Raw genomic sequence first — 22,787 nt, 5'->3', positions numbered from 1 at the left:
GACAAAGGCAGCACTGAGTCCTGGATCCATATCTGATTTTGCCTTCTCTCTGAAAGGAAACATTGACGATATTAATGATTCAAGCGGCAAGAAAGCAAAGCTCAGAAGATGACACGTTTGGAAACTGTAAGGGTCCATAGTTTTTCCTGTCCTACTTGCATAGCTGGCTGAGGCACATCGAGGTAACCAAGGTGGCATCGCAGATATGTAACATCTTGAGCCCTGCATGGGATGCTAAAGTTTCAGTGAGAAGAGTGACCCAACCAAGCTCTGTGCTCCAATCTCTGATGTGGCATTTTAATGACCAATCATGTCCTTTGGCCCATTAGGAGTGTCGAATCTGGTGAACACGTGACAGACCTTGATTGATGGAATACCATATATGATACAACTGTGCTTCCTTCACTATTGCCTGCATTTCCAAATTCTACATTCCTATGTGTTACTCTTGAGATACAGCGACTGTGATGTGAAGCCACTGAGTCTTGAGTAGCCCTTTAACAATTTAACAATGGCTAATGAAGCCATTGGATTTCAGTGGCTTTCAACGCAAGGAGGTCTTCCTCCTTTCTCTCTAAGCAGACTTCTGTTCACTCCTGCGGAAACAAGAGGTTAGAGGGCGACCCCAGAAATGCCCCAATAGCATTCACCCTTCCCTCTCACTGCAATTCCACAGCCTTCCCTCCCCGTTGCCCCCATTGTGTTTGTCAGCCCGACCCCGTGCCTAACAGCCCACACTGGTTTGAAGTGCTAGTCTCTGAAAGTGGGGGCATGAGTACCACAGCACAGCGGTGTTCCTCGGGACAATGAAAACAAAGAGAGGGAGCAGACCAACCCTACAGCTCCAACAGAGTGGTGTTCATCGCAACAAGACCAGCACAGCGCTATGGCAGATACTGTCCACCCACATTGGAGTTACCAGCGAACTGAGGTCCGACTTCTGCAGGCCACCCCTTTCCAAACGGGTTTGAGGCTGATGCAATGTCCCGCTGGCGTGACAGAAGTATGGAAGGTGTGGCAAGATTCTGGCAAACATTCATGACATGGTAATGAATGCAAATTGCGTTCGCGCCACTAGTCAGCAGGATCACCGACCCACCATGAACACACCGTCGGGCGAATTGAGACCTGTTCTTACAACTGCGGGGTTCTGATTTTTTGCCTCCCGCTGGATTCTCTGCTCCCGCCCGCCTGCCCGCCACAAAACCTTCCCTGGGCGTGATGGGAAAATTCCAGCCAATGTTTCTTCATTTAACCCACAATGTTCAATTGTATTAAGGTCAAATCTAAATCTTATCCTTGCAGATCACGCCATTGTTTTCATTTTTCTTCAAATGTCCTGCTTTTCTGTGTGTCATCAAGTATCATCCTCTGAGTCTGACCCCAGCATGCCTGAGGGTGAATTCTAATTGTTCTCTCCCTCAACAGAAAACTCTGGTGCTGTCGCTTTCTGCCCTGCACTAATTCTTTTGCAACCAGTTAATCACAGACACAATTCAACCTTTTCTTTGTTTGACACTGTCACCAAGGAAGCTGTAGACATCATAGAAAGCCTGCCTGCCGTAGCAGAGCTGAATATCAAACCCACAGTGGAGCTCAGCAAAGCTACTGACTCGCTAGCTATGGGTACACATTGGGGGGTCGGTTTGCTCAGTTGGCTGGACAGCTGGTTTGTGATACAGAGTGGCACTAACAGTTGCAGGTTCAATTCCCGTACTGCTTTCTCAATCTCAACCCTCGCCTGAGGTGTGGTGACTCTCAGGTTAAACTCACCACCAGTCATCTCTCTCTCTCTGGCACTACAGTGACATTCAGCCTGAACCCACCAAGCATAGGAAACACCACTCCTGCTGCATCTGCACAAACTTCCCTATCTCTGTTGGAGAGCAGGGCTTATATTCATGATGCAAAGATTGTGATCCTGCATAAGATCAAGAGTGCCTGCAGTGATTGCAACAACGATTGAGGCATCTCCCTGCTGAACACCATGGTAAAAGTATTTGCCTGTATTGCCTTTGTCAGACTGTACATCTTGGCTGAACACATCCACCTCAAATCCCAGTGTGGTTTTAGAACTGGAGGATCTACAATTGACAAAAGAAATGTCATGAACAAAGGCAACTAGTATATATTGCCTTCACTGACCTCACCAAGGCATTCGACCATGTGAGCAGAGGCGGTTTAGTTAAGCTGCTGGAGATAATTCGCTGCCTGCTGAAGCTGCTCAATGTGACCTCCTCTTTCCATGATGGGTAAAGTCAGCTATGACGGTGCAACATCAGAACTCTTTGAGATCCACAGTGGAGTCAAACAGGGTCTTGTGCTGGCACTGACATTCTTTGGCACATTCATCTCTTTGCTCCTCTCATATGCCTTCAGGTCATCTACAGTGCATGTCTATTTACATACCAGAACTGACAGAAAGCTGTTCAATCTTGCTCGCCTGAGATCCAAGACAATGGTGCTCCAACTCCTCATCGGAGAGTTGCTCTACACTGACGATGCCGCACTAGCATTCCATGCCAAGGAACATCTTCAGTGGCAAATGGATGGATTCTCTCACTCCTGTAAAGAGTTTGGTTTGACCATCGGCATCAGAAAGATAAATGTGACGCTGGAGGTTGTTGATAGCTTCACATACGTGGGCTCCACAATCACCAGCAATCTGTCACTCGATGCTGCAATCAACACGTGCATCACAAAAGCTGCAGAAATTTGTCCAACCTGAGTAAGAGTGTGGAACAACAGCAACCTGACTAAGAAAACCAAACTGCAAGTCTACCAAGCCTGCTTCCTCAGATTACTCCTCTAAAGTGGTGAGTACTGGACAACATATGTTACGCAGGAGAAAAGGCTGAACAGTTTCCACTTCGCCATCTCAGATGTACCCTCGGCATCTCTTGGCAGGACAAGGTCAACAACACAGGGGTCCTGGAGCTTGCTAAGTCGATCAGCATTCACTCATTGCTAAGCTAACGATATCTGCACTAGCTCGGTCATGTTCATCAGATGGACAGCAGCCGTATACCCAAAGACCTTCAGTGCGGTGAACTAGCCACTGGGTCACGATCTCCTGGGTGTTCATACATGGACACCTTCAAGTGAGATATAAAGATGGCGGACATAACACTGACAGCTGGGAGACAGTCGCTGATGGCTGTGGCCTCTGGAGGCAGACTGTTTGGAAGGGCATTGGAAGAGGAGAACAGAAACAAATAGCTCAAGACAATGCCACAGAGAAAACAGAAGCCAGCAAATTGTGTACCTTCTCAGCTCACTGGCTCCCTCTGAGTAAACGTGGCAGAGACCTGTCATGCCACAGCGGGGCTTCTGAGCCCCACTAGGCGATGCTTAGCACAGTGTTGACCACTACGGCACAAACCATCAGCTTATGAGGTAGAAGGACGCCCCACAATGCTGTTTAATATATCTTGATTTGTTAGATACATCTTTTATTAAACTTGTAAATCTAGTACAACATCAAATTTAATTCCATGACTGGGAAATCTTTTGTGAATCTCCAGAGCAATTTCAAAGGAAGAATATGCAGCTAAGATTCTAGATGCAATTTTATACACATTTGAGCCTGGATAAATACAGGATATTTGTAGGTATACTCTTTTTGACAGGGATGGGACAATGGTAATGAGCTGTGCAGAGTCCGGGCAAAGGTCTTGTTGCTAAAAGATCATAAGAATTTGGGCATATTGTAAAATAGGTGAAAGTCACTTACGCCTGAATTTCTTTGATCTTTTGCTCCAGAAAACAGTATTGCACCATGATTCACTATTTCCTGAATGAAGATTGACAGGAAGCTCTATGCCAATATCTTTAACATACTGGCTTCGTGAATGGGACACAGTACAGTGCTATAGTTTTGTGATTCTGCATTGCCCTACACTGCAGCATGGTAGAGAGCAGCTTTGAAATCAACAAGAGTAAAAACATGTTTATTCCTATATTGTGTATTTTATAGTATTGTAGTATTGCCATTATGTGTTCTTTTTGCATGGAAGCACAGGTCAATATAATTACTACACGTACTCTGCGCTGTCAGCCTCTGATGGTTCAATTCTACCGATAGGCCAGGACATATTCAGGGGTCCGGGATGTTAGCTGATATGTATGATTCTGAGTACAGTTAGGTCAGGCTGCTGCTGGCTAGTGTATAGGACAGTCTTCCCAATGTTGCCAGCTTTCAGTGAAGAGGCCTTTGCAGGGTCAAATGAGCTGAAGTTATCTTAGTCTTCTTAAATCATTGCTGATGGATAGTCTGATTATATATTATTATTGAACTTTATGGCAATTGTGTACAAATGGGTGACTTGCTGGATCAACTCAAAGGACATTAAGGTAGTGTATATCTTAAACTGTGGACTATGCTACAGTTACTTATATCATAGTGCAGAATTAGAGTCCTATCTAGGCCAGGTGGAGGTGGCGTATGGTCTCTTTCCTGAGTGCTAGTTAACTCGGTGAGATGTAATGATAAATGGAAGCTTTCATGGTTATTCTTCTAATGCCAGACAACAAATGAGATTAATTGAATTCAATTTCACATCTCACCATGGTGTGATTTGAACTCATGACCGCTATGTTGCTAGTCTGGTACCATAATCATAATATATACATAGGCTACAGTACCTTTTATTGAATTGGGATTTAAATATTTCATGGTTTGTCCACCACTGTAGCCAATAAAGAGATATTTGCTCAGCTAAAAAAGGCTTCTGCCCTGAGCAGTAGGATTCCAGCTTCTAAATGACCTTTTAACATTGTTTTGTTAATGTAATGGGCAAAATGGTCTTTGACTAGACTGCTGCTTCAAAACAAGCAAGAGAGATTTTTAGTTCCAAGAGTGTGCCAATGTTAAAAATTACATGGATTCCTGTCTCAAGTAGCATTTGGAGTATGTTGGGGCAATACGGACCCTTTGTATGTTAAATTTTCTAGATTTCACACTTGCCCTGACTACAATACAGGTATTAGTCAGTGGAAGTGTGAAATGTAGAAATTAGATATATTGGTTTGCATTTGTGTGCTGAAAATTAAGATGCTCCTAGGGTAAATTATGTATGTACCTGTGAGCAATTTCTGCATGTAAAGGAAATGTAGCCCATTGCATATGTATATATAAATACAATTATTTGGGAACAGCATATCAAATTCAGAGTAAAACAATTGAATTTTATCAACCATATTCACTAGATTAAATACTAAGCCTGCATTAGTAAAGGAGAATCAATATGATGCTGCTGCAAGGAGCTGGAAATCCGTCAGCAAATATAAGCAGTATCACCTACCCTGACTGCAATATGTGGCGTACTCCCTCTGCATCATTATTAATTATAGCATGGTGCAGATGTTTTCCGTTCACTGGTTCCCCTAGTCATAAAATGTAACAAAAAGTAAAGGTTAAAAGCCTACATGTCAACCAGGAAAGAAAAATAAACACAGCTGAATATTTATTACTGTACCAAATAACAATTGTGGAGAGCAGAATTTATCCAAGATGGGAGGGGGGACTTGAGAGGGGTATAAGGAGTGGGATTCCAAGCTCAGTTGACGCTGTCAATTCCAGTGTTAGCACAAGAACTCACAGGTTGGCAGTAGCATGGGTTAGGTAAATGATAAAGCTCCTTTCACCTTGACCCAAAATCAGCCTTAAGTCAGTGCTTATCAAACATTACCAATTGGAGAATTCCTGAAAATACTCACACATTCCTATCCTAACTTCCAAAAGATATCAACAGCTACCCAAAGGAAATCAACGCTCCCTATGCTTAAAATGTTTCTTATTAGTATTTAACAACAGAAATAAAGGGCGGAATCATCCAGATTTGCACTAAGTCCGGTTGCGGGTATGAAAAAAAGTCGTTTGGCCCGCCAGCCTCAAATCAGGTTTTTGCAACCTATCATCTGATTCCCGATGCATCCTGCCTCATTAGCAATGCATTCACAGGAAACGTGCCGGATTGCTATCAGGGCAGCATCTGATTCGCCCGCCCTGCCATCACCTCAGGCCTTCAATAATCCGGGCGCCATATTTAAAGGCCGCCCTTGCTTCGAGCTAGCTCTCTCTAAGGGATCAGAAGCTGCTGCAAAGTCATGGCTGCCAAAGGGAGGAAACATGCTGCCTCCAAATTTAGTGGTGCCTCCCTCAGGCGTCTACTAGATGCAGTGCAGACCCGCTGTGAAGTCCTCTACCCCCACTCTGGGCAAAGACCAGCAAGCAAGGTCACCAATCCTGCATGGGAGGCGGTGGCAGCTGTGGTCAGCGCCAATGCCCTGCAAAAGAGGACAGCCACCCAGTGCCACAAAAGGTTGAATAATCTCCTCCATTCTGCCAGGATAAGCCACTCTTCTCATCACTATCAACTCACAAACCCATCACACATCCACAGGGATCTCACTCACTGCCAGTTCAAGGGACATCACCATTCACTCCCTCGCACACACCTTCATGTGCCCTGCGGATAGAGTCCTCATCCCGACCATGGCACTACGCACCACTCACACATGTCAGGCACCCTTCACATCTGGCCTAGCAGTTGTCCTGCTTACACTCACTCCAGATGTCTTCATGCAGGACAAGCTGGCACACAAGAGGGAGAGGTCACAGACTGGTGGAGGAGTGCCCAACATCAGGGCCCTCATAGACTTTGAAAATAGAGTCATCCACCTGGCCGGCGACAATCTGGATTGTTCCTGACCTGACGGTGAGGATCCGGCAGTGCAACATCCATCAGACAACCATCCTGTGAGTCAGTTCCCCTGTTCCACAGTCCCCTGCCATGCACAAATGATCTCTCCTTACTTTCACAGGCACATCTGGGAAGCAGCCTAGGGACTCCTTGAGCGAGGTCCTTGTCTCAAGCCCCAGAGGCACCTCGGAAGAAGAATCTAAGGACACCCTAACTGAAGACCTGTCACTGTGCTCACCCACACCCTCCACCAGCACAGAGACAAACACCTCAGTGGGACCTAGTTCTAGAGTAGCCTTGGGGTCACAATCTGGTGAGTGCATGGCACTGTCTGATCCACAGCAGGTGGAGGCAGGGACTTCCCAGTTGTCCGGTACTTGGAGGTCTGCTGGAGACCAGAAATCTGCTGAGTCCAAGTCAGATGAGGAGACTCTGGACTCGGTCATGTCTTAGTTGCTGGAGCTGCAAAGGCAAGCTTGGAAACATCAGGAAGGTATGTCGGCTGCACTCTTCAAATTGCAAGGCACAATGGAGGAGTCCGGCCGCATTCAGTCTGAGGTGAAAGCGCCGGCATGCCAACACACTGAGGTCAACACTGGTAGGATGGCGGATGGAGACCTTGGTCCAGGACATCAGTCCTGTACTGCTGCGCGGGCTGATCTCCACCACTGATGCCATAGTTGGCCTCCAATAGTGTATACGTGAGAAGGATGCCAGGCAGCTCAATCCCACTCCAAATTCTCCTTCTCCTCAAGGCGTCAACCTCAGGCAACCATAAGGAGGAGGATCAGCAGGTGCACACCCTGGCTCATCCACCCAGGTGATTCCGTGAGCATCCAGCCATCTGAATCCCCTCTTCCTGTGATCCCAGAAGCTCTAGTTTCACAGGCCGAGGAGGGTGCCACTGCCACACAGCAGGACCCTGAATGCAGGCCGGGGCCCTCCAGGATTCGGCCCTCCAGAGAACGCCTGACAAGGTCATCACAGACAACAGGGCATAGTAGTCAGCAGACTCCTCCACCTCTGCTGTGGACGTCGGGGGAGCACCAAGATGTAGAGGCAGGGTTAGGGAAATTAAGAAGATGTAGTTGCACAGCCTGGGCATGGGTTTTAATCAATTTTCATAATTTTCACTATTGTAAATAAACCCCCAAGAGTGCCACCTTGCCTAAGACTCCTTGCTATGATGAACAGTGCTTGTGTCACTCAGATGTGAAACCTTGGTTCCTGCACAAGATAAAAGCAGGTGTCTCAGTCCAGAGTCTCCTCCCTGTGCACTGTGTAACCTTCAGACCAAAGTGATGGTCCGGCTTCACACTCACTGGACACATTAGTGATGCCTGCACCTCGATGGTGTTTGTCATTGCTGCCAGAATGTAGTGGGCAGACATCACAGAGTTCCGTCATTCTCTCTGTGTACGCTCGGCACCGTTGAGATGGGGCTGGCCCCCATCTCTTCAGCATCTGTGACCAGTGATGCTGTGTTGAGGTGCTGAAGACTGCCAAAGGATCAGGAGCATTTCAAGTTTCATGGCTGTGTCTCCATGATATGACCTTGATCACAGAGCACAAGTCAGCTGCCCTCGACCAGCCAGGAGTCAGACATTCGTAGAGGCAATGTGAAGGCCTATGGAGTGTCCTCACTGAATGTAGTCAGCATCCTCCTGCAATGTAGTGACTATTAGGGCCTCTGCTGTGTCTCCATGACATGAGCCTGAGCACGGAGGGTATGTGCGCTGCCATCAGTGTCAAACCTTCAAAGATGCAAGGTGAGGACGTCAGGACTGTCCTCACTGTATCTCATCATCATCCTCGATGAACCTTGCGGCTATGAGGGCCTCCCGAGCGCGCCTGCGTCATCTGGCTAGTGTGATTGCCTCATCGCCGGCATCCTCACCCTCAGGGATCTCATCACCATCATCCCCTTCAACCTCCTCCTCGTCGGAGGAGACATGCAACTTTTCCATCTCTTCCTGAGTCAGGTCCTCCTCCCATTGCAGCGCCAGGTTGTGTTGCACACAGCAAGTTACGATAATGCGCAAAATCCTCGGTGGACTGTATTGCAGTGCTCCACTGGACCTGTCAAGGCACCAGAACCTCATTTTCAAAATGCCTATCGCTTGCTCCATAAAAGCCTGGGTCGCAGCATGAACCTCATTATACCATCACTCTGCTGCAGTCTGAGGCCGCACAAGGATGTCATCAGCCACATCATCTGCGGGCAGCCAATGTCCTCAAGAGACAACCCTGCAGCCTCTCTGGACCCTGGAAGTTGTCAGCGATCTGAGACCTGCTAAGGATGTAGGAGTTGTGGACAGTCCCTGGGAGTAGTGCGCAGACCTGCAGGATGTGGTGGTCGCACACCAGCTGAACTTACAGCAAGCTGAAGCCCTTGCGATTGACATAGTTGACAGCTTGTTGCCACGGAGATCTAAGCGCCATGTGAGTGCAGTCGATGGCGCCCTGCGCCTGTGGAAAATCAGAGATCTGTGCAAATCCCAGCACTCTTGTTTCCTGGCTTTCTTGATACAGGGTAAAATGCACAAAGTTCTGTGCCTTCACAAAGATGCCATCCATGACCTCCTGGACACACTTGTGCATGGAGACTTGCAAGATCCCGCATAGGTCACCTGTGGAAACCTGGAAGGAGCCACTGGCATAAACATTGAGCACCATGGTCACAGTGAATACCCTCCATGCCTAGTGCCAAAATTGGGAGAGCAGTCTCACAGACTAGTCAAGCAACAGCCTGACATAGTAATACTCACAGAATCAAACCTTACAGACAATGCCCTAGACACCACCCTCACCATCCCTACGTATGTCCTGTGCCACCGGTAGGACAGACCCAGAGGTGGTGGCACAGTGGCATATAGCTAGAAGGGAGTTGCCCTGGGAGTCCTCAACATCAAATCCAGTCCCCATGAACTTTAATGGCATCAGGTCAAACATGGGCAAGGAAACCTCCTGCTGATTACCACGTACTGGCCTTATTGCACGACATATCCCCTGACATATCTACAATTACCATCAAGCCAGATTATCAACCCTGGTTCAATAAAGACTGCAGGAGGGCATGCCAGGAGCAGCATCAGGCATACCTAAAAATGAGATGTCAACCTGGTGAAGCTACAACATAGGACTACTGGCGTGCCAGACAACAGAAGCAGCAAGTGATAGACAAAACTAAGCAATTCCACAACCAACGGATCAGACCTAAGCTCTTTAGTCCTGCTACATCCAGTCATGAATGGTGGTGGACATTAAACAACTCACTGGAGGAGGAGGTTTCACAAATATCCCCACCCTCATTGATGGGGGAGCCCAGCACATAGTGCAAAAGATAAGGCTGAAGCATTTGCAGTAATCATCATCTAGAAGTGTTGCGTGGATGATCCATCTCAGCCTCCTCCGGAGGTCCCCAGCCTCACAGATGCCATTCTTCAGCCAATTCGATTCGTTCCACGTGATATCGAAAAACAGCTGAAAGCACTGGATACTGCAAAGGCTATGGGCCCTGACTGTTCTGGAAATAGTACTGAAGACTTGTGCTCCAGAACTCGCTGCACCTCTAGCCAAGCTGTTCCAGTACAGCTACAACACTGGCATTTACTATGTGGAAAAATGCCCAGGTATGTCCTGTACACAAGAAGCAGGACAAATCCAACCTGGCAAATTACAGCCCCATCAATCTGCTCTCGATCATCTGTAAAGTGATGGAAGGGGTCATCAACAGTGCTATCGAGCAGCACTTGCGTAGCAGTAACCTGCTCACTAACGCGCAGTTTGCGTTCCACCAGGCTCACGTGGTTTCTGACCTCATTACAGCCTTGGTCCAAACATGCACAAAAGAGCTGAACTCCAGAGGTGAGGTGAGAGTAACTAACCTTGACATCAAGGCATATTTGATCAAGTGTGGCATCAAGGAGCCCTAGCAAAACTGGAGTCAACGGGAATCATGGGGAAAACTCTCCTCTGGTTGGAGTCATACCTAGCACAAAGGAAGATGTCGGTGGTTGTTGGAGGTCAATCATCCCAATTCCAGGACATCACTGCAGGAGTTCCTCAGGGTAGTGTCTAGGCCCAACCATCTTCATCTGTTTTATTAATGACCTTCCTTCCATCATAAGGTCAGAAGTGGGGATGTTCGCTGAAGATTGCACAATGTTCAGCACCATTCGTGGCTCCTCAGATACTGAAGCAGTCCAGGTCCAAATGCAACAAGACCCAGAAAATATTCAGGCTTGGGCTGACAGGTGGCAAGTAATTTTCACATCACACAAGTGCCAGCCAATGACAATCTCCAACAAGAGAGAATCTAACCATTCAACTGCATTATCATTGCTGAATCCCCCACTATCAACATCCTGGGAGTTACCATTGACCAGGAACTGAACTAGACTAGCCATATCAATACGCTGGCTACAAGGGCATGTCAAAGGCTGGGACTCCTATGATGAGTAACTCACCTCCTGATTCCCCAAAGCCTGTTCACCATCTACAAGGCACAAGTTGGGAGTGTGATGGAATGCTCCCCACTTGCCTGGATGAGTGCAGCTCCAACAACATTCAAGAAGCTTGACACTGTCTAGGACAAAGCAGCCGTTTGATTGGCACCACATCCACAAACATTCACCCCCTCCACCACCAATGCACAGTAACAGCAGTGTGTACCATCTACAAGATGCACTGCAGGAATTCACCAAGCACCCTTAGACAGCACCTTCCAAACCCACAGCCACTACCATCTAGAAGGGCAAGGACAGCAAATAGATGGGAACATCACCACCTGGAAACTCCCCTCCAAGCCACTCACCATCCTGACTTTGAAATATATCATCGTTCCTTCACTGTCGCTGGGTCAAAGTCCTGGAACTCTCTCCCTAACAGCAATGTGGTTGTACCTACACCACATGGACTGCAGCGGTTCAAGAACGCAGCTCACCACCTCCTCAAGGGCAATTAGGGAGGGCCAATAAATGCTGGCCTAGCCAGCGATGCTCACATCCCAAGAATGAGTTTTTTTAAATGTCCCCATGGTGCCAACTCCTGCAGCAGGTGCCATATATGACCAACCAGTTCCCTAGATATGCACAATCTTCGATGACACTGGTTTTCAGTCATCTGCAGGAATGGCAAGTGCCATCTCTTGACCTTGGGTCTAGCAAGGCACCTACGAGTGATGGCTCTCTGTGGACCTACAACTGCATGTGCAGCAGGCCCTGCCACCCCTTCATCTTGAGGGAGGTGCTCCTCCTTTTGCCGAGCCAGTTGTCTCCATCACGATCTTCTTCTTCTTCTCTCGTCTCTCTCTGTAAGCCATGAGGCAGACCGTTAAATCACCAGGCTCCATAATCCTGAAGTTCTCCTGCTGCAGGATCAAAGAGAAAGACACATGGGTTAGCATCGGTATACTAAGAACCTCTCTAGGTTAAGTCTGAAAGCCCCTTCACACATGCAGGAGAATACTGGCCAACTCTTGGATGGCCAGTGTGTAGTGTGCTCATTGGCTGTCTGAAACCCCAACCTACCTCCACCCCACTCTGATTGGTAGCAGCTTCAGCCACTGGACTGTGCTCTCAGCTCAGGCACAGGCATCCTCCTAACCCGCACTGCAAGGCTGCGCTGTTAGCTTGAACCATGATGGATACTGGTCCAAACCTTAATTAAGACATTGCAAGGGGCTGTAAGCACCTCCACCAGTGACTAGGCCACCTTTCGCAAGGGGATTCTGCAACTTGTCCAGCCAGCCAATGGTACTGCTGCCCTTTAAAACGCACATTCATTTGCAGTCTGCACACAAGGGGTGAAAGGTTCTGGAGCATTTGGTGGCATATTCCTGATTATGCATTGCTTGAGTGGGCAGAAATGCATCTGAGAAATACAGCAAATGGATGACAAATTCTCTGCCATTTTGTACAGTGCACCCATGCTCGGTACAACCTTACTTGAAACTGCCCAACCTAGTCTCCTGGAGGACACTTGTAGACATTTAGAAGAGGTTAATTCCTCCCATCAGTTTGAGACAGACTCAAAAACAACAGCCAGGATTCTATAAAGATGGTGTGATAGTCAACAGTGCCAGTAATCTCATGGAGGCATAAACATATATATCACAGAGAAGATAAAATACAAATATTTGCTTTCAGTCTTAGTGATGAGCACTAGTTGATAAAGGGTACGTAGGACCAAAGAAGTAAACGGAGCCAAGAACACTGACTTTGATACCACTTTGGTAAACAAAAAGAAGAAAAACAAATCAAAGGTTGGCAAAGAGCTGAAAATAGAGATATTTGAATTATGTCTCCCTACACTCTTGTCTCATCATGTGTATTCAGAGACTGTTATCACATTGTCTATCTAAGAGGGCATCCTGATTGGTTTGATGATCAACAATAGTTTAATTCTTCAGTGTTTCTGGCCCCCTTCTCCAACCATCTGGTCCTACATATCCTCAATAAAGAGTGTTCATTCCTGAAACTGAAAGCAAAATAGTTGTATAATCTAATCTTTGATATAAGATTTCTCTGATATATATATATTTATGTATTCATGAGACTATGTGGCACCATTGATTACCACACCATCTTTACACATCTGGCTGATGTTTTGAAACAGTATTTAATGTCTGCTCAAACTGATGAGAGAAATTAACCTTATTTTAATGTTGACAAATCTCCTATTTGTTATGATTTTGGTAGAGAACAATAACTTTTAAAAAAGGAATACGAACTCCCAATTATTAACTGAAAGAATTATGGAACAAAATTTCACATTTTAAACAAAAATCTTTATGGTACAAGAGCTAAACAATGCAAGTGCTACTAACTTAAAACTATATCTCATAAACACTTATACTTTAAACCCAAAAATCTCAACAGAATACTCCACGTTGTACTTTTATTTCCAGCCCAGAATTCCCCTATACTTTACAAGATCTTGAGGGTTACTTCACTACTCCTGGGACCAAACCAAGATGTGCCACAGCTCTCAGGAATTCCCTTTGATTCTCCTCAGTATTCCTGCTTTTTTCTGAGGTACGAGATTTCTTGGGGTCCTTCCACTAGCATCCGTCTAGGCAAAAGCTCCAGCTCTCTTTCAACACCTCACATTTGTGGATTCCCCGACTCCAGCATTTTGGCCTAGTGATTCCAAATCAGAAACATCCTTGGTTTCTGATAGCCCTTGGCTGCTGGTTCCAGCTGCTTTACAGCTCCTGGCAGATTCTCTCTTTGCCTTCTCCAAACTGCTCTGGACCCAGACTTCAACTTACTGTTTCTGTAAGAAATCACTTGAATAATTTAAACCCCTTATTAAGACAGCTGTAGACATCCTGTCTCCACCAAGAAGCTCACTGAGGTAACCTAATGTTTAGTTTTAAATGTTCCCTACAATGACCTTATAAAATAAACATAGGCCACCCTTTGATTTGCAATGCTATTTACCAGCTTTTTTTTAATTCATTCACGGGATGTGTGCGCTTTGCTGGTTGGGCCAGCATTTATTGCACACCCCTAGCTGCCCTTGAAAAGGTGGTGTTGAGCTGCCTTCTTGAACCGCTGCAGTCCATGTGGTGTAGATACACACACGGTACTGTTAGGGAAGGAGTTCCAGGATTTTGACCAGCGACAGTGAAGGAACAGCGATATATTTCCAAGTCAGGATGGTGAGTGACTTGGAGGGGAACTTCCAGGTGGTGGTGTTCCCATCTATCTGCTGCCCTCGGCATTCAAATGGTAGTGGTTGTGGGTTTGGAAGGTGCTGGCAAAGGAGCCTTGGTGAGTTCCTGTAGTGCATCTTGTAGATGGTATACATTGCTGCTACTGTGCATCAATGATGGAGGGAGTGAATGTTTGTGGATGGGGTGCCAATCAAGCGGCTGCTTTGTCCTTTCACCCAGGTATTTTTATTTATCTTACATTTAAAAATTTCAATCCCCAAACTAAAAGTTATACTCCTAAAACATATGAATTCTGAAATTACATATTCGTAACAATATATAGTTTGGGCAGTCTCAAGTCAGTTTGTACTAAGCGTGGGTGCACTGTACAAAACAACAAAGGATTTTCAACATGCTTGTGGGAATAAATGTCCAGTTATTAGAAATCAAATGGAAATTCTGAATCCAATATTGGTTCATACAAGTCTTTGTGAGGAAAGACAAAAAGCAGCCAGAACTAATCTACATCCAACTGTTTCAGACAACTAAGACATCGCATCAGCCAACTAATTGGACATGATAGTAATGTACTGCTGTTAATTTAGGGCATCACAAGTACAATTCTTTCAGCCCCTGAGTAACAGACTGTATTCTGCTTTCTCTTGCATCTGATGCAGGAGATCAGGTTGACAACTCAATCAATATTCTTTTAGATCTTAAACTGTACTGCAAATAATTGAGCAGCACCATGAAAGCAATACAAGAGATTGCAAGTTATAAAAGCGAAGTTGTAAAATCTGGAACATTCTTCCCAGTACATCAACCACTGAATGAACCAACTTGATATATAACTGCAACATTGTAATAAAAGTTGTCCTATAAGTGAAAAGGAACAATATTCAATGAGACTCACGTGTGGTAGAAACAGTCACAATTGGACTGTAGGCATAACATCCTGTAGGACTAATGACTTTTAGTCGAAATCTATATGGAGTGCAAGGCCAGTCATAACATGCTGCTTACCATACCCTCTGGGAAAATAAAGGCTTACAGGACTTTGGGACAACCAAACAAACAGCACCAACCTTAGTTAATCGGATTAAATATAAAAATGCATTTTTAATAACTTTCTATAAAATAGTTAAACAACAGTACGGTTAAAAAGAAAGCATCATTCTTATAAAAATACAAATTATCATTTTAATACCTTTTTCTATTGAGATTTTAACATAAACATTTTTCTGATTACATTATTTGAGATCAGCCTGACTGGGTGACTGAGACTATCAGAGTGAAAGAACCACAGGAGCTGAATTAGCATCAGCTAGTATACTCTTCAACCTGGGATTCTCCAACTGTGTGTTAATTTAGTAAATACTCAGTGAGTTGTCATCCCTCCGGGATAGGAAATCACACAATCCTGTAGCAAAGGTGCTAGTGCTAAGACATAATGTTAATATTGTGTGGTGCAGCATGAAGAATTATGGCCTCACCTACTCATAAATAAGCCTAGTGATGATACTGTATACTAGGTTTCATAAATTTAGAGATGACAGCACATTCCTCTCCTATGGTTAATGAGCTAAAAAGGAGCAAGTTATTGGTGAAAAAGAAACACATTATCAAGTTCATCAGAGAGAAAAATTGTTTCTTTTTACACTGATAGGATTTAATTTCATACAGAATGAAGGTATGTTATATTGCTGTGCTAAATTGTCATCTTCTTGTGTGCCAGTTTGAAACCAATGTACTTCTGCCACCTAGTGGTGGAGCTCAACAGACAAGGAAGTTAAATTTGTGTAAAAATAACAGTGAAAAAGACAGACAAAGATGCTCCCAATCTTCTGCTGTAGTCTCAATGCATTAGTGTGGCACCAGAGAGGTTACAGAACTATGATTTAGAGCAAACAATGGTTGATAATTATTCTGTATAATTATTAGCAATTGCTTGTGTTTGCAATAAATAGTTCAAATATTTGAGGCACTGTAAATGTAATATATTCTAGATTATTCTTAGTGAAGGTGGATAGACTAGAAGTTTTAACTTGCCCCCTACACAGAAATGCCTCTCCTGAGGCAATAAGCTGATCTGTAAGCAGCTGTCAGTATAGTTGCAGTGGTAACAAGCACAATGTTGTTATTGCAGCAACAATATGAAATTGCTTTATCATTTTGCTAAATTTAAATGCTCAAGTAGCAAACCCATAACATAACTGTTAAATTTCATAGTTAGTTAATTTAGCAAAATGAAGCAGGAAGATATTATATGTCTAAATTTTTTATTTATTTTTATTAGATCATATATGCTCCAAATATTAAGTTACTGAACTGAATAATAACAAATGAAAAAGGGATGTGGAAAGTGTTGATTATGAGTTTTACTCACAGGTTAGTTATACCTTATTCATAGTGTAATATCACTTAGAATTGGCTATGTTTTCCTGTTCGTGATACTATTTCAACAAACATAATTAAGAAGTGTAAGATATATTTTATCAGGAAGCATGACATTGACATGAAAGCAATGCACATAATGTTTTGGTCTAAATGAATTCCACACAACTGATGCCTGAATATCTTGGAAACATAGAAGAGCTGACAACATAATTTGGGTTATCAACATATTTCCTTCCATAGACCATGTACAATGTATTTGAAATATATTTAATCTCGATTAAATATTGCAACAATCCCTCTGATCCTACAACAGTATGTATGTGAAACTCCAGAATATTTATGTAGCTTTGCATCATTTAAACAAGGCTGGCTGTTGTAGACAAAGGACGAGGATGGTGTCAGTTTGCATTCATGTTGGGTAAGGGTAGCAGAATTTTGAATGTGCAGGGACAGAAAAAAGTTCAGACTATTCTTGTGGGGCTCAGAGAAGAAGCCTTGCTCCTCCGGACTCACAAAGGAAGACTGAATACTTAACTTACAAGGTATCCTCTTCTTGTAGACTAGGCTTTACTGACCAGGCCAGAGGCATTGAGCATTCTACTCAGATGCTGTTTTAACTGCTGTTGGGGTTCTATGTAATTCATTGGGTTTAATGCAAGAGGGCCATTTTGTAGTAACTCTACCTCCCCAATGTTTCAGTGAATGCTTTAGCTGTCCCACAATTAGTGGCACTGAAATCACCATGGAGCAGGAAATGACCCACTGTACAATGACTCCCACACTGCCCACTTTCCACTGGGTGAACAGAGTTAAAATTCCCCTATTGTTTCTGACACCATCCAACCGCGAACAGGGTTGCACATTAAGAGAAAATGGGGCAGAGATCGAGCACAACAGGCCAGCCCCTCATGTTGCTTTCCCTAACAGCCAGAAAGAAAGCTCACATGGGCGTTAGGCACAGGAAAATTGGCTCAACAGTCTACAAACTAGCGAAAGTTTGTACTAGACAAATTAGTTATTCGCTAAACATGCTACAAAATGAGGCAGGAGTTCTTGTTGCTGGTTTTTTAAAAAAGCCATAGACTGAGATGGAAGCTGCTTATATAATGTAAAGCCAAAAATGCTGGAAATACTCAGCAGGTCTGGGCCATTTGTGGAGAGAGGAACAAAGTTAACCTTGCAGGTCAAATGGTTCTGATAAAGGATCATCCATCTAAAATGTTAACTCTGTTTCTCTCTCCACAGCCTTGCAGACCTGCTGAATATTTCCCATATTGTCTATTTTTATTTCACGTTTCCAGCATCAGTGTACTTCGCTTTTGTATGTGAACTAATTAATGTTATTAGCTTTTTCTGGGAATTTTCAAAATTCTGATCAATAGGAAGTTCTGGTTTAATAATTACTACACTGGCTGAGAAGAAATTCCTGCTAGATCTATAAATTCTTGACTGAGAAGAGAGCTCCGACTAGATAATGAAATGAAACAGTTACACAGCAGGCGCATGTTACATTTTGGATTTTTATTCAGTATTTTTTCTGGTTTCTTGCAAGTGAGTTCTCACACACTGTGGCCCAGGATAGGTCCTTGCCTGACCAATATCTAGGTCATCAGTAACAATCTCAGGGGTCAAACAGAAATCCCTATTTACTGAATTTTAGCTTACTGGTTACATTACACATTTTCATATCATCTTCCTCAACTTCAAAAGGCTATAGAATACCTTGTGATCATGACTTCGGCTATTAACTCCCAACTGGGTTGGTTAACCTGTAAATGGATAATTGAACAAAAGCAATGGCACAATGTAAGATTTACAGATGTTAATGATTTAAACATCCCAAACATCTTCCTTGGAAGACAGAAAACTACACATATGCTGAAGCAGGGAAGGTATCTATTACTAGAGCTTAACACCTGTTTTGTGTGGCTGCTATGAGTGTCTCCATAGTACACAAATCGACATGGCAGCATTGGATGCATTTTGAATATTGTTTGTGTACAAGAGGCTGGCCCCCTAAACTGGACATCTGCATCCTTGTTTTCCAGACAGAAAACGGACCCAGTAAGATCAGATAACATTGCCACTACCTCTGAGTTAGGGGTACTTTCTGAAGCTTATAGAATACAAAACATAAACTGCAATAGCTTCATAATTAACAATCATTTTTAATTAAAATTTTTAGTGGAAGTTTAATTTATAATTTTTAGTTAAATGGATAAATGAGGAAAATAAGTCCCTTGACACGAATTATCTACTCTTAAAGTTCTCTCTAATTTTTTTCAACTGCCACATCGATTTCTCTAAATGCGCAGCCACTTTAAATTTTCACATGGCCAGGTAGGTAATTTAAAGGAGCCAACTTGTGCATAACCTGCAGGGGGGCTTTTGGGTTGCAGTGCAGCCGTGCAACTCGGGGGCACACTGTGATACTGTAGAGAACGCCTACCTTTGCCAGCCTACCAATCTGTTTGGTCTTAATGTGTGCCTAAACTTTGACAGGAAACCCTGTTTACCATTGGGTCTATACCTTTAAAGCTGTGACAGTCAGTTTTGACAAGCTTCTGCTAGTAGAATGTCTCCAAGCTGATGAATAAGTATTTCACATTCCATCTCATATTTCCTGATGTAGAACAGCTGGGGTCTCATTGTTTGTGCTGGCCCAGCCAGTTACCTCCACCAATGGATGAAATGAGCTAAGGCTTGAGCAAAAAAGCCTATATTTTAGGACAGTAAAACTGTTTTATTAAGCAGGTGGAAAAGTCAAAGATTATCTGAATATAAAATGGAGAGAACAATACAGGCTGAGTTAAAGGACAGAGCCTTTACAAAAAAGTAAAATTAAAATTATTTAGTAATACAGGAATTTTCTTCAGGGAACAGGAGATTGTAATTCCGCTTTCTCTGACGGCAGTTCAGATATTTTGTTAAAAAAAGGGTTAAGTTAGTTATGATCTCATAAAGTCTATATCTATGATCAAGAAAGAGAAATATGGAGAAATAGTGTATGAGACAGAATGATTTCTGACTGGTTGGAACTGTTAACCCATCATGTAAAAAGGGTCTATAAAAAGAAGAGTAATCTCAAGGAAAGAAAAATAATAAAAACATTAGTGTGGTTAATTAAAATTATTTTTAAACGACTTTTATATCCTTCTTGTGAAGAAGAAATTCCTAACATAATTCCCAAATTTGCTTAAGTCTGAACCTGTGCCTCCTGACCCTACCCGCTTATTCTAAAGTTACACTTAAGCTTAAACAGTGAGAAAAATGTATCTTTTCTGAAGCATGTACTACAATATCATGGAAGGTATACAGAGTCGCTTTACTCCAGGACTGAAAAGTCTAGGTTTTTCACTCTTTGTCATAACTCAGTAACTAGATAGATAAGATAGATGGGTAGACAGATACAGACAAGCAAAGAGTTTTTAAAAATTCTTTCGTGGGGTGTGGGCTTTGCTGCCAAGGCCAACATTTGTTGTCCATCCCTAATTGTCCTTGAGAAGGTGGTGGTGAGCTGCCATCTTGAACTGCTGCAGCCCATCTGGTGCAGGTACACCTACAGTGCTGTTGGGGAGGGAGTTCCAGAATTTTGACCCAGCAACAGTGAAAGAATGGTGATGTAGTTCCAAGTCAGCATGTGTGTGGCTTGAAGGAAAACTTGTAAGTGGTGGTGTTCCCATGCAGCTGCTGCCCTTATTCTTCTAGGTGTTCACGGTCACGGGTTTAGAAGGTGCTGTCGAAGGAGCCTTGGTGAGTTGTTGCAGTGCATCTTGTATACAGTACACACTGCTGCTACTGTGGGTCAGTGGTGGAGGAAGTGAATGTTTGATGTGGTGGATGGAGTGGCAAAATATAACCTGCTTTGCACTGGATCGTGTCGAGCTCTTGAGTATTATTGGAAATGCACTCATCCAGGCAAGTGGAAGGTATTCCATCACACCCCTGACTTGTGCCTTGTAGATGGTGGACAGGCTTTAGGGAGTCAGGAGGTGAGTAATACGCCACAGAATTCCCAACTTCTGACCTGCTGTCTGACCACAATATTTAGGTGGCTGGTACAATTCAGTTTCTGGTCATTGGTCACCCCCCCACCCAGCATGTTGATAGTGGGGGAATTCAACAATGGTAATGAAATTGAATGTCAAGGGAAAGGTGGTTAGATTCTCTCTTGTTGGAGATGGTCATTGCCTGTCATTTGTTTGGTGCGAATATTGCTTTCCACTTATTAGCCCAAGTCTGAATGTTGCCCAGGTCTTACTGCATACTGGCATGAACTGCTTCAGTATCTCTGGAGTTGTGAATGGTACTGAACATTATGCAATCAGCATCTCCACTTCTGACCTAATGGGAGAAGGAAAATCATTGATGAAGCAGCTGAAGATGACTTAGCTTAAGATACTACCCTGAGGAACTCCTGCTGCAATCTCACAAGACTGAGATGAATGGCCTCCAACAACAACTCCTCCATCTTCCTTTGTGCTAGGTATGACTCCAACCAGTGAAGACTTTTCCCCCAGATTCCCATTAACTTCAACTTTGTTAGGACTCCTTGATGGCAGGCTCAGTCAAGTGCTGCCTTGATGTCAAGGGCAGCCATTCTCGCCTCACCTAACCAAATTACTTCTTTTAAGGGTGGTCATTGTTATAAAGTAGGAAGCAGAATTGGTTTTGTGGCTCCGCCATTCCAAGAGTAAGAAATATGGTAGCCTCCTTTCCCGTTTTATTCACTTAGTATTAACTACACTGCATTCTCCATGAGTAGGCAAAATCAATCCCCCTTCCAGCCTAATCAGGGCCTTGAAGAAACTGAGTGGATCGAGTTTCAACAAAAATGGCTCTACCTCAAGATTTCCCTATGTATAAGTTTGAATCGTCAAAGGATCTTCTTGGAGGACAGACAGAATGGCAAAGGAGGAGGGGCGGCCCTGATGCTAAAAGATGACATAAGGACAACAGTGAGAAAGGATCTGGTCTCAGAGTTTCATGAACTAGAATCAGTATGGGTGGAAATTAGGAATAGTAAGAGACAGAAAACATTGATGGAGTAGTTTATAGGTCACCTAACAGTAGTTATACTGATGGGTAGAGCATTAAACAAGAAATTATTGGAGCTTGTAATAAAGGCAATATAATAATTGTGCGGGATTTTAATCTTCATATAGATTAGACCTATCAAATTGGGAAGAGTGGTCTGGAAAATGAATTTGTAGAATGTTTTTATGATAGTTTCTTGGAGCAATACATTGTGGAATCGACTAGGAATAAAGTTATCTTAGATCTAATATTGTGTAATTAAGCAAAGTTAATTAGTAATGTTGTGGTAAAAGATCCTCTGCGAAGTAGTAATCGTAATACCATTGAACTCCATGTTAAGTTTGAAAGTCACGTATTCCGATCACAAACAAGAATCTTAAACTTAAACAAAGGCAATTTTATATGTATGAAGTGGGAACTGGCTGTAGTCAATTGGGTAAACAGACTAAATGAACAGTGGGAAATAATTAAAGAAACAATTCAAAATCTGCAACAAAAATACATTCCATCGAAAACAAAAACTCAATGAGAAAGATCCATCTGTGGCTAATGCAGGAAGTCAAGGATAATATAAAAGAAGAGGCTTACAATGTTGCAAAATACAGTAGCAAGTCTGAGATTGGGAGTGTTTCAGAAACTAGCAGAAGGCCACCAAAATGTTGATTAAAAAGCAAAAAAATGGAATATGAGAGTAAACTAGCCAGGAATATAAAAACAAATTGTAAGAGCTTTTCTAAGAATATAAAGAGGAAGAGAGTAGCTAAAGTAAATGTAATTATTTTTTATTAATTCATGGTGTGTGGGCATCGCTGGCTAGGCCAGCATTTATTGCCCATCCCTAATTGCCCTTGTTCAGAGGGCATTTAAGTATCAACCACATTGCTATGGGTCAGGAGTCACATGTAGGCCAGACCAGGTAAGGACAGCAGATTTCGTTCCTTAAAGGATATTAGTGAACCAGAGGGCTTTTACAACAATCAGCAATGGTT

At 43.6% G+C, this 22,787-nt stretch overlaps 1 protein-coding gene across 1 annotated transcript in view; it reads right to left on the bottom strand.

Annotated features, from left to right (window-relative positions):
• Positions 1 to 22,787, bottom strand: part of fank1 (fibronectin type III and ankyrin repeat domains 1) — a 65,586-nt gene that overhangs the window by 20,427 nt on the left and 22,372 nt on the right. The window contains 3 exon segments of the mRNA XM_041209293.1: positions 5,304 to 5,385; positions 15,278 to 15,361; positions 15,364 to 15,395. Coding sequence (XP_041065227.1) covers positions 5,304 to 5,385; positions 15,278 to 15,361; positions 15,364 to 15,395 — 198 coding nt within the window.

Source organism: Carcharodon carcharias, chromosome 17 (genome assembly GCF_017639515.1).
Source record: "Carcharodon carcharias isolate sCarCar2 chromosome 17, sCarCar2.pri, whole genome shotgun sequence".
In the NCBI taxonomy this organism is placed as follows: Eukaryota; Metazoa; Chordata; class Chondrichthyes; order Lamniformes; family Lamnidae; genus Carcharodon; species Carcharodon carcharias.
Note: the sequence above shows the minus strand (reverse complement) of the source record. Positions and strands in the feature narration are given on the sequence as shown.